The sequence below is a fragment of the Chelmon rostratus genome, chromosome 3 (assembly GCF_017976325.1).
Source record: "Chelmon rostratus isolate fCheRos1 chromosome 3, fCheRos1.pri, whole genome shotgun sequence".
NCBI classification, from domain to species: Eukaryota; Metazoa; Chordata; class Actinopteri; order Chaetodontiformes; family Chaetodontidae; genus Chelmon; species Chelmon rostratus.
In genome coordinates this window covers 6382279-6395186 of record NC_055660.1, presented here as the reverse complement: position 1 = coordinate 6395186, position 12908 = coordinate 6382279, and the positions used below count along the sequence as shown (strand labels likewise).

General features: G+C 41.4%; 1 protein-coding gene across 1 annotated transcript in view; it reads right to left on the bottom strand.

Moving 5' to 3' along the window:
- The window catches only part of LOC121626542 (protein sidekick-1-like), a 230513-nt gene extending 222424 nt beyond the window's left edge, over positions 1 to 8089 (bottom strand). The window contains exon 1 of the mRNA XM_041965127.1: positions 7912 to 8089. Within this exon, the coding sequence (XP_041821061.1) occupies positions 7912 to 8089 (178 nt within the window). The remainder of the gene's footprint in view (positions 1 to 7911) is intronic.
- Between the last annotated feature and the right edge of the window lie 4819 nt (positions 8090 to 12908).

Genomic DNA, 12908 nt, shown 5'->3' with positions numbered 1-12908 from the left:
TCGTTACATTTGATGTTGATTCCCTGACGTTGAAGATGTTTCTTGAATATTGTGAGCTATATTGTTCATAGTATCAGTTCCACCCAACATTTAATCGGTGGCAAAACCACCACATGATCACAACAGTTTGGTGTTGCTTGTTCTAAACCTGATTTTCCTGTTTAGACAGTTGTGGCTAGCAGTTTATACAAAAAAGAAGAGACGTTGTAAAAGCCCTTCACTGAAGTCGTTTGAAAACGATTCTTGCTCAAAAGCAGCACACTTAAATATGAGGCTATAGCACAGGAACGGTCAAATGGTGAAGGATATTAAAAGCAGAGACTGGTTTGCAGAAAGATTAAATAAAACATTATTAAAAATACAATAACTGTACACAAATAATAACTGAGAAATTATGTAAAATTGTTCTAGAAGTATTAAAAATCCTCTGCATACATCTTACTATACTAAGTGGTCTAAGCATGACCTTGGGGAGGAAGGATGGCTTGGAAAAACTGCTATCATAGGTTTGTTTTTGGCATTTCTTTTAGACATATACGGTGATAAATATTTCACAGAATCATGTTTAATATAACCACGGAATACACTCATATATACACAACCTGCAGTATTTAGGCAAAGTAAGTTTAACAAACATTTTTCCACATGCAGAATCCATGTAATTATTGCCTTGATTCGAGATTAATCCTCATGCAGCTGTCTGTGGTCCTTTTCACAGCCATTTGGCTGTATACAACTTTGCACTACTTACTGCTATCACTGAGTTCAAAGTTCTTAATACCATTAAGCCCCATAAAATGTACCACATATGATGTAACTGTCACAGTGGCTCTTGGTTTCATTTATTAGTTCTTGTCTCATCTCCCTCAGGCTAAAGCTTATTTCAAAACACTGAAAGTAGTCAGAAACAGACATTATTATTCATCACATGCGGGTATCTCAAAAACAGAGAACAAAGCAGTGATATGAGATAAAAAACACTCTCATGAACAAGTACCTGTTGTGTCACTGTGTGAGGGTTTTTTTCTTTTTTACTTATTTTATACACACACCTATACATCCTTCATATTTGACAAGGTGTTTTGTGTTTGTGATTTATTTTTTGTCTTGTACTTTACATTTCCCTGTTTTTCTTGTCAGTAAGAAGAAAATACCACAAAGTGTCAGCCATAATGAAATCCCACACAATATTATAAGCAAGCAATTCAGAAAATTAATAAAGGATTACTGGTCAAGGTTTTTGGGTGGATGAGCAGGGGAAAAATATGGAGTGAAACTAAGCTGAATGAATATGGTCCATGTAGGGAAAAGAAAAAAACAAGAGTTTGCTGATGATGTCGGCTAACCATTATGTTTGCTAAAATTCAGTCTTTTTTCATTAGTTGCTTCCCATGTAATTGCTAATGACTCATACAAATTGTGAGGTTGGGGACGTGAACTTTTTTCTGCTGAAGGGGGAGCATGAAAGAAAAAGAGAACCACTGGTCTGAAGTAACTTAAATGTTCACAGAGCAGCTGTATTACAAAATATAGGTGCCCTGACAAAAGATAACAATAGACAATGTAGAGACAAGTTGTCATTTCTGCACTGACATCATTGCCAGGCTGAGTAGGCTAAATTTAAATCATAATATATTTTTTTAAGTTTGTCTTTAACTGATGAATCAGCTGAAACAAGTTATGAACACAGCATTCATGTATTATCACATATAGGCAGCTTGTTTATACATAATCCAGCAGTCACAAAGCAACATTAACATTTGCTTATAGTTGTGTTTCTGGCTACCTGAATATAGTCTAATAGTCACTGTCTTTTAGCTCTTTTAACACTTTTAACTCTGTTTTCTACCAACTCCTGGGGGTAATATCTGACCCTGTAGCTGCTAAATGCTCCACTTTGTTCATCAGCTAGTCACTAATGTGTCTGTCTGCTGTTTGACGCCGAGCAGATAGTGTGTAGTGAGTTCTTAGAGCTTTTCCACTGAAACGAGCTGCCTGCTGTTTCAGAAAACAACACTATGAGTCTGGTGAGAGACTTAAGTTGCAGGTGGAACGTTAATCAATGAGCTGAAACACTATAAAGCTCCATAAAGTCAGGAGGAGCTGCATATTCAGGTGATAGTTGTTCGTAAGTTCATCACGACAACTGACCACTTTTTACATTGTTACTCATTTTCACATTGTCATTTGACACACTGTTATTACAAAAATATTGATTATAGCCCCTTTAAGTATTCTCGTTGTTACCAATTTACTAACAACTTAGTACTAGTGGATTAAGTTCTAAAACTTTGCAGTGATAGTCATATATTTATTTATTTGAAGGTGTAAATGTAGCATCATTAACTGCAGTATGTGGGTGCAAACGGTCACTCCTTGACAGTGAAAATAACTCTTCTTCAGACTACAACTCCCTAAAGGTTTCATAAAGAGAAAATAAAGGCAAGACAAAATTAAGAGCAACTTTATAGAGTTACCTGTACCAAGCATCTTTAAACAATGAAGGACAAAAACAGCTGTAATTGTGTTTTTTCATTGCCAATTCATATCCGCCATTTTTTCTTGGTTAATTGCTTCTCAGTCTATGTCAGAAAATTGAGGGAAATGTCCATCACATTTTCCTAGAGCCAAAGGGGTCATCTTTAAATGTCCTGCGTTTTCCAACCAACCAACAGTCCACAGTGATACAACATACAAGCATAATATACAGAGAAAAGTTGCAAATCTTCATATTTAAGAAGCTAGAATGAGAGAAAGCTTGGTCTTTTAGTTTCAAAAATGACTCAAACAATCGTCAAAATAGCTGCTGATTAATTTCTTTATTTCCAGCTCTAAATACAAATAACACCATGAGTGTTGGCATCTATGTCTAAGAGGGTCATATACAAGACTGAACCTAATAATAGGTGGCCACTAAATTCTGTCTCAGGCATTACTTTGATAAACCACTACAAGCCGAGATCATGAATTGAAACTTTTCCAACACTTAAGTCAAAAAACAAAAGTTGTGATGGTGTGTGTGTCTGCACACACATTCTTTCTGTTTGTCCGCCAATCTCAATATCTGTCAGTCTTTTTGCTTTGTGGTGTCTTGCAGTTCAGTCAATCAATAGAGTTCATGTTTTGCAAGCGTTCTGCTTTATTTGGATGTCTCGCTACAGAACCATCTTGAAAAGTACAAGATAAGCTTTTGTACTATACCCCACCCTCACTCCTCACGCACGTACACACAGTGGATCAATAGCAACCTCGTCCCCCTATCTTACATAATAAATACCAAGGCCTAAACTGCAAAACAGCCTCCATTCCACCTGTGTGGCCTGCAGCAATGGCTTCTTTAGTCCCTTATGGGAAGACAAGGAGGGAACAAAGACAGAGAAACAAAAAGAAGAGGAGCAAAACTGAAAAAAATAAAGAGCAAAAAGAAGCAAGACATAGGGGGGAGGTAGAGAGAGACCGAAGTGTATCCCACTTGGCTCATATTTCAAAGCTCTGAAGGATGTTTTTGAGGAAAACCCTATAAAATGCATCTTTTCACAAAGATAGATAACCATTCTGACTGGGCAGAAGTACACACATGTGTAGACACTTCATATCCACAGAAAGCTTTTGGCAAATGTATCTATGCAAGTTAATACTTAATGTGCCTTGAACCCGCCACAGCTATAGTAACTCTGTTAAAGAGGGAAACACGACCCAACTGACCTCTTAATGATCTCACCAACACAATACACACGTTCACCAAAAAAGTCATGTGAACTACTGCAAGTCTGTTAGTTAACAGAAGAAGAAGAAGAAGACAGATGCACCTGCTGGTCTTTACTTTGTACACACACACAACTTCACACACGCACATGCACACACACACACACAGGTGATTACTTTCCATTAGGAGACTCTGGCTGCTTTTCTGTATCTGCCACTTCTTCTGCTATGAGAAGAAAACACTTAGGACTGATGGAGGGTTAGCATCAATCTGACAGACACACACACACACGTAGTCTACAGCCCTGTCAGACTAAAATCTCTGTCACATATCAGGTCTGCACACAGACACAGGTAGACACACACAAACTGTCCCTCTCAAACACACACAGAGTTGCTGCAAACTGTCAGGTGGCTGTGGAAGTGTGGTGATTTGCTCCTCCTGACAGACAGGAAATAAGGGAGTCGACCAAGGACCTCACTTCCTCTTAGACCCGACTAACCTGAAGTCTATCACACACTCCGACACACACATACATTCACAGTGTCATCTCCTCCATCGTTTGCTCTCCTTCTCTAATACATATGCACACGCACACAATCGATCAGACACCAAAGTCTCTGCTGAGGCCTTAAAAATTCAAACTACTTGAATGTGGGATTAAATTTGTGTCTCTGGGCAAAGAAAGGACATGTGTATAAGCAGTAACTTTAGAATTTAAAATACCTCAAAACCCAAAAGGTTGCATGTAAAAGTAATAGAGTGTGCTACAATTATTCACGTGACCAACAGCTTCTAACACAAACTGCTTCACAACTGTTCTAAAAATATTAGTATTATAAGATGCAACTATCAGTAGAAGATAATAAACATTTACGACACAAGTTTCATTAGAGTGAGAGAGAGAGAAAAAGGTGGAATATTCATGGTGAGGCTGTGCAGTATGGACGATGATAATTAGTTAGACGAGGCTCCTAATTTACCCTCTCCTCATTACAACGTGGTAAAGCAAATTTCCACATCCGCTTTAACTGTTTGACACTGATGAGAGAGAAGGACTTTGTGTGTATGCATGTGTGTGGGTGTGTGCACATTTGTAGAGCTGCATGCTAGTCTATTTGATTTGGGTTTTGACATCACGCTCAGAACTCTCCCAGCCCACAGCCCACCATCCATGTCCTATCAGTGACCTCAATTCACTTCAGCATGCCCAGTGGTCCAATCAGGATCAAGCTCTGGCTTAGTTGAGCCAATGACATGTGTCATATCAAACCTAATCACACTGATGGACCCACTAAGTGGGTCAGCATGATGATGCAAGGCTTTGATTGGCCTAGTTGAAGCAAGAAAAAACTTCCAAATATATGGTGAGAAGCTAAACTTTAGTAGGAGCCCTAAAATTTTTGACCTGCAATTTATTTTTTAGACTAGAAACAAGTGCAGTGGTTTAGCAGCTGGGATGCTTGAGCCACATTTTAATGCAATTACCTTGGGCAAGGTTAGCAATAATGACGACCAGCAGTATTTTATCATTGCACTTTGGCTACTTGCAGACCATTATCATTATCCACATTAGCAACTGGGAAAAAATCAATCTCTACGTATTATAAACCTAATGGTCCATATCGCTGTTGTCATGTGAACCCGTTCTGACTTTGAACATTTTCATGTTTTAATGTCATTCTAAGTGTTACAGGGTCCTCTATGATTTGGGTTTCTAAAAATCTTTGAAAATCATGCTGAACATCTCCAAAATGCATTGTTGCAACAAGGCTGTTTTCAGCATTCTCTGCACTGTCTGTTAGCAATATAGAATATGATTTACATTTTGAAACACACTGAATGTGACCCATCCTTGACTTCAGTCGGAATATAAAGTCTAGGATCCAGGCTCTGTCTGTATCCATGCTGGAAATGTGAATCAGTCAAACAGCTGTGGAGCAGAACCCACTCAGTGACAGGGAGGCAGTGGGGGGCTGAGGGATAACTTATGAATAAAGAAGGGAGGGTGGAGGTGAGCAGATGAGAGGTGGAGGAAGGCGTTGGGGGGTGGGGGGTGGGGGGGACAGTAAAATGCTGCCGTCACTTAAACTCTAAAATGAAAGATCGATGAGCTTATTTAAATGTGCTCCCAGAGACGAGAGTTGGCTCATATAAAGCCTCACATTTATGGGGAGGGGTGTGGGCATCGATTGAGTGAGAGAAAGAGAGTGAAAGAGCGAGAGGGACAGAGGGGGAGGAGGGAGAGAGAGGTTGGAGGAGATCAGAAGGATCAACCTTGGCTCATGAATTTCATCCTTTTCCTCCTAAAATAAAACGTCCTAATAAATGCTGGGGATAGAGGGATCGGAACCTGGAAAATCTACAGCCTTCGATTGACCGTCTGGCACAGCTTATCAAATCAATAGCCCCACCCCCCGCCACCTCCTTCATCCCGTATCTGTTTCACTAATTTCCAATTCACCCCCTATCCCTAGCACACATGCATGCAAACACAAACCTTGCCAGCCATCCTGAGGTACAGACATTTTGCAGCAGCGCACCCCCCCTTTCCCCTTGAGCCAAGACAGCTGGAAGGGGTTGTTGGGTGTGAGGGTGGGGAATGGGGTGTATGGTAACTTGGGTGCTGGTGCTGAGACCTTGACATTACAGGGAGAAAGGAAGGAGCTGACTCTGCAGCCAGACCATCCCTCCGTCTCCCACCTCCTCCTCAACACCTAGGAGGGAGGGAGGAAGAGGGAGAGTGTGACCACTGGGAAAAAAAAGGGAGTGGAGAGCAACTTTTGACACACACGGAGGTGTTGTCATACCATCATCATCGATTGAACTGCAGGCACAGCTTTCTGAGTGACAAGCACGGTACGCCGCATTCCCTCTCTACCCCTCCACTCCATCTTTTATTTTCTCCCCCTTTCCCTGCCACTCCCCTCTCCCTGCTCTGCTCCTTCTCACACCACCTCCTTCTCCTCTTTGCCACACTGCCCCTCTTCTCATTCCTCCTCTACCTGCGCTCCCTCTTTCACACTCATGCAGGCACTTTCCTGCACTTGAACAGCTCACACATTCTCTAAGCATTCACAAATAGCTCACCCCCACCTCTAACACACACACACACACACGTACAAACATTCCTAAGACCCCTCCTCCACATAACCCCAAGTCTCAGCCTTACATTCTGCCCACCACGCCATCTGTGACCCAGAGAGAACTGTGAGCAGACACCAGCTTGACCTTTAGTGTGCTTTTGTTTCACCACTCAGACATGATCTTGTGAGGTGCATGCATATATCCATAGACATACACACACAGAAACACATTTACACCCAGTTTCTCCCCTTTATCATGTCTATAGCTACAAAAGAAAAAAAGTCCATAAATGCATGTTACATAGCAACGTGCAATGTTCCCAGCAGTTTTGGTCATGAATCAATATCTCATCATATTCATCGTCCTTTGTGTTGCTGTAAACAACAATCACTCCACACAGCAGCCTTCTGCAACCACTAGTTACGCACAAACCTGGACACCTGCTAGCACCACAGGGTCAACGCTGGACTAATAGGAGGCAACTTTAATTAATACACTATGCGCAGTTGCGTGTGTCTATGTGTTTGTGCATTTTGTGCCAAATCAAGAGCTGTAGTTAAGCAGGTCATTGACTAAGCGGGGGATTATTGATGCTTCGAAACTGTAACATCCCCCTGAAACACATCCTCAATACCTTAATCCTACAATCATCATCCTACAATCTATGCATTATCATAACAATAACAATAATTTACACACACCCCCCACTTATCTGCCTCTCTCACACAGTGCGACTGTGTGACTTAATTTACAAAAAACATTATTGTTGGCCTAATAAAAAACAACCCCCCCTCTCTCTATTCCCCTCCCACAGGAACACAGACACATCCCAACTAATAAGCAAATGCCACACTTGGTCCAATAAATCACACCCTTGTTTCCAGTTTAGGAGTCGTCATCTCACTTTTCCCTTGTTCACCATGGTTCAAGTGACAAATGAGTCTGTATTATTAGTATTTTCAGACCATACGCTTACCTATGTATACCCTTTAAACGCTTAAAGTAGGCTATGAATTGATCTAACGTTACATACTGTACATATAATGTATATATGTATAATATATTTTAGCCCATCATCTGACATTTGAACCCAGTGCTCCTGCGAGTAAAGCTCTTACCTTGGCCATGCAACATGTGGCAGCTGCCTCCGAGAAGAAGCAGGAGGAAAAGAGGCGGACACCGGTTCCCACTCCGGGTCGCCCCTGTCCCCATCATCTTCTGCCGGCTCCCTGCTGATGCAGATCCCTCCACACGCTCCGTGGACCCCTCAGAGCAGCAAATTCCCGGTTTCATCATGCGGGAGAGAGGGGAAAAACAGTGCTTGTGTCCGCTTGTGCCTTGCCGCTGCAACTCTCTCTGCTCTGCGCACGAATGGGAAGAAGTCCGAGCGGGATTCAGCGCCGGCACCTCCGCGCTTTCCCGGTGAAACGAAGATCCGAGCTCCCGGAGCTCACCGTTGTCCCTTTTGACAAGGTCCCCCGCTCTGACTTCCCAGCTCCGATGTCCAAAACTCGGCAGGCAGGAGAATGTGGACGGGGGGTCGGTTCACCAACAGATTGACTTTCGCTCACTAGTCTGGCTTCACGGTATAACAGCAAGGTTATCTCTGTCGGCTGTGACGGACTCCGTGTGTTTCTGCGCCCTGCGATACCTCATTTTCATTTGGATTGATCCGAGCAAGGAATTAATACATTTGAGTGTGTTTTAGACTTATCGGCTTACTCTCTGCTATCGACCTCAAATCCGCGCTTGTTTTGATGTCTTCATCGGGGATTTGTCCCGCGGATCATTTAGTTGTCTAGGCAGTGGACGCATTAATAAAGAGTCAATAAAACGCGTAAATTATCCATCCATGCTTTGCCGGTGTGTGTGTGTGTGCGCGCTCTAAAAATCAATTTGGTAATTGATTGTGTGAACACTCCTGGTTTCTGACTTAAAACAAACTGGACAGACCGCTTGGAGTGCGGTGACGGAGAAGCTGCAGTCCGTTATCTGAAGTTAAATATCCTAATTAACTGTTGACCCAAGTCGTCGCGGGTCGAAATTATCCACCACTCTCCCAGAACGGGACTCTTTCCTCGGATACCAGAGAGGCTAACTTGCCGTAATGCGCCGCGGCTCGGATTACACGGAAAAAAAACGACACAACAGGTTAGCAAAACCATAAACCCATTACAAGTTTCGCAGCCACAACTGGGAGTTTTCTTCCTTCTTCTACACACACCGGTGAAGAAGAGCTAGCTAGCACCAGACAAAAGTAGCGGTCGGTTTGAACTGAGAAACGGCCGTTACAGAGACGGTAACGTTAGCGTTACTCTCACTGCTGCTACTGCGACACTGGAGCCTTTCGCTTTTTTTCATCCGGTCTTCAACGGTCCTCCAAAACAGTCGGGGAAGAAACGGCTACTTCAAAAGCCTTTCACCATCGTCCGTTCATACTCACGGGAATTTCGGCCACCACTTAACGGCGTTTCTCCCGTTTTTCTCCGTCTCGGCACCTTGTTGGGGCTTGGGGAGCCGACTGAGGCGATGCGTCTCCCTCAACTGAACACCTGCCACCCTCCTCGACAAGGAGTTGGGGGAGAGAGAGGGCTCTTGTTTAGCTTTATTCAAGCAGCCACTGAGCTTTTAGTCCTTTGTAAAAGCAAACAGTCGAGAGTTACGAGTCTGAATTTAGCCGACTTTTTCCACTAATATCCCCTTTTCTTACACACACTCTCCGCTAATCTCTCCCTCGATAGCCTAAACTCAGAAACTAAACTTCTATTCACTATCATCCGTCGTTGCGGATTGGTGGAGCCGTTTGCTCCCGCTGTTCCTATTGGACAGTGCGAACCGGGGGGCGGGAAGCAATGCCAGTATTGAGAGCGTGGTGGACGGCGCCCCCAAACCCCCCACACAGACAAACGTGTGTGGAAGAAGTTACTCTAAGAAGTAGATAGCCAGTCAAACATTCAAAGTATTTAAGGACTTCACATTATTGGGGTTTTCTATTATACATTATTCAATGGATAATTTGTGTGTGAAACAATTCGGGAGGCAAATGTAGGCAGGATTACAATGAGAAGAATAAAGCCTGGGGATTTTTCACCTTACTTACCTCAAAGAAATTTGATTATATTCTTTTACTGAGGAAGGACTCTGGAACCACTCGGGTCCAGCTGCACATACAAGCACTTGCTTCATTACAAAATAACTGCTTGGAGCTACATCTTAGCACTAGTGATAACCTAGTTTCTTCCATGGTGAGGGTCATTAAATGGCACATTAATATTAAAGCCTACAACACAGTGACCTTATCTTTTATTGCCTCAATAAATCCTCAGAGGCAGTCTTTCCATCCCCTGAGTGGCCAAATAGTCTCCCCATCTAGCTGTCCCTAACAAATTCTCCTCAAGCACCTTCACCTCAGTTCATCCATTTACGTATCTTTCCATCCAGGCTCATTTGGCATTTGGCTTCCAACTGCCTCTTTCCAGTGAAGTGGCTATGATGCTACTTGGAGTTTCCATGAAAAGCTTCTGCTGCTCAGTCTGCAGTGCCAGACCTCAGTGGTTGCTCTGGATTCCACATTAAAACACCAAAATCCCCATTGTGTAATTCAAAATTTCTGTAAGAACTATATTATAATTTATACTGCGGGATGACAAATTACTGGGTAACACCTCAACAAAAGAGCAGATAAACAGGAATGCAGATGCCTCATTTGAATTATATGCTATGGTTTTGCCAGTCACCGGGACCTATATTTATCCAACTTCTAAAAGTGAAACTTTTGGACTTAGGTGAAAGATAAAAGTGAAAACTTTGAGTACTACTCGCAAACGTAAGAAGATCCTAGATGATTATAGTACAGAAACAGAGGTGATCACACACTTTCTGAGGCATGTCCTACACTGAGTGCACAAAATATCATTGATCATGACAAATAATACATTTTTTGAGGACATATGGGTAATTTAGATGATACTTTTCACTACTATTTGCATTTAATTTATTTCAGTCAATTTCCCATTTGTATATAGTATATATTACATATGTTAACATTACACATAGGTTAAAAAAAATATTAAAAAGATTTTTTTTGCATAACAACATCACTGAGTAAAATGCTAGGAAGTTTAAGGAGTTAATGATTTGTCCCATGCAGGGTAAATCCTTGTCTCTGATTGGCTATGCTCTGATCATATATGCAATTAATCATATGATCACTTAAAAGCTGTTCTAACAGATAACATTTACTCTTTGTTATAAGCGGAAGTTGCTTGATAACACTGTCTTATTCTTAGCACGTGGTGAAGAATTTTTTTCTGCTAAATACGCTCTTCTGTGCATTCTTAGTTTGATCATTCATGGCCGTCTTCTCAACCCTGCTGACCACCGGCAGATCACCATCATCCAAACTCTAAATGAAGGAAGAGCAGTGCTCATCCGTCCAGTAAAGTACCAGAGACAGCATGAGGTGACCCGACCCGCTGTAGTGGCACCAGCAGAGGCCTTTAATTGCTTTCTGTATGTCAGCCATCTTGTGGCTAGAGTCTTTACTATGGTTTGCTTGACTGCACGGCACAAAAAGTGCAACAACTCGCCTGTCAAACGTTGTATTTCCTCTGAGATTCTTTTACTCACCTGCAAGGTGCTAAAAATTCAACAGCCACACACCTGGATGACCTGTTCCCCTCTCTCTGCCCCCCAGTGGTCTTAGCACCTTTGGATCTTGGCCTTCTTGCCCCTGCCCTAGTCACCCATCTCTACCCATCTCCACACCAGGCAAGCAGCAACGTGTTTGGAGACAGTGTGAAGAAACTCTGGACATCTGCCAGTTGCTATGATACCATTACCAGTTTTACAACCTTAGTTTGCTCACAGACAACTATGCTTTTTTGTCATTTTTGTCCATGTTTTTTTAACCAGCTTTTTTTTCCCACTTTGTCTGCTGCCCTTGACTTGAGCAAGGTATTTTGAAATGGAATATATTATCATGCTCTAAATACAATTATTTCCCTAGTCACCTCTAACCTCCATCTTTACTTCAAAATATTTCTGACTTGTTTCAGATTCCTGGTGGTATTCCTTCAAGAGTTTATATTTCTAATAAGGCTGTTTCTTCTTCTTCCCTCCAGTCTGTCCTGTTTCAGTGAAGGCAGGTCATGGATATTGCAGTAATGTTATAGTAATGTTATGTGAATGAATGTAAGCGGCATTTTAACACACTTAGCTGCAGGGAAAGATATTCTGCAGAACTGACCCGCATCATAAATTGAAGGGTGGCTGGAAATTCATAAAGGAAAATGTTCAAGGTAATAAGTATCTATATTTTACCCCCTGGTGTAATGGGCTAGATTTTATTTCATAAAAACCCTGTAAAAAGAAATGCTTTGGATGGAAAGTTCCAAAATTTTGTTCAGTTATTCATAGAAGATACGAATCCCCAAACTGCCCAGTAACTATTTATAAAAATGAACAACTCAACCAAACCTAAAAACTGCAGAACCAAGACTTAGTGATTTACTGACTGTGTTAACACTCATGATAATGAATGGTAAGCTGAAATTTTAGGGCGATCCAGTCACCCACCGAAAATGATAGACGGCAATAAGATTCATATTTTCTCTCAGATTGAAAATGTGTTTTCACTGAAGATTTACTGTTTTTATTGTTTGTAATCCAGAAGTATACTTACTTAATTAATCTGTTTCATGTTTATTTTTATATAGACAAGTACACAGTATAGACAAATGTCATATACTAAACATTTACAGCCTGAGATGGCTACAACACCCATTCCTTACACAACTAAATAGAAAAAACAGATTAATACAAAACACATACAAGATTACTGTAAAAACAAGTCTACTATTAGCATTTTTTTTAACTTTACATATTTCTTAGAAACATGATAGTAGTGAGATCTTATCGAGTCCTTATCCACAATTTTAACTTGGATGTTTATACAGTATATCATCTAGACAGGCTTGATGTCTGTAGAAGCTGCTTGTGATCAAGATCATTGAAAAGGATAAAACTGTTGCACTGGACCACAGATAATCTGTGATAAGTCTTAATGTTTGTTAAGTTGTTTTTTTGCATGTTCTCAAATTTTTAATCTACAGCC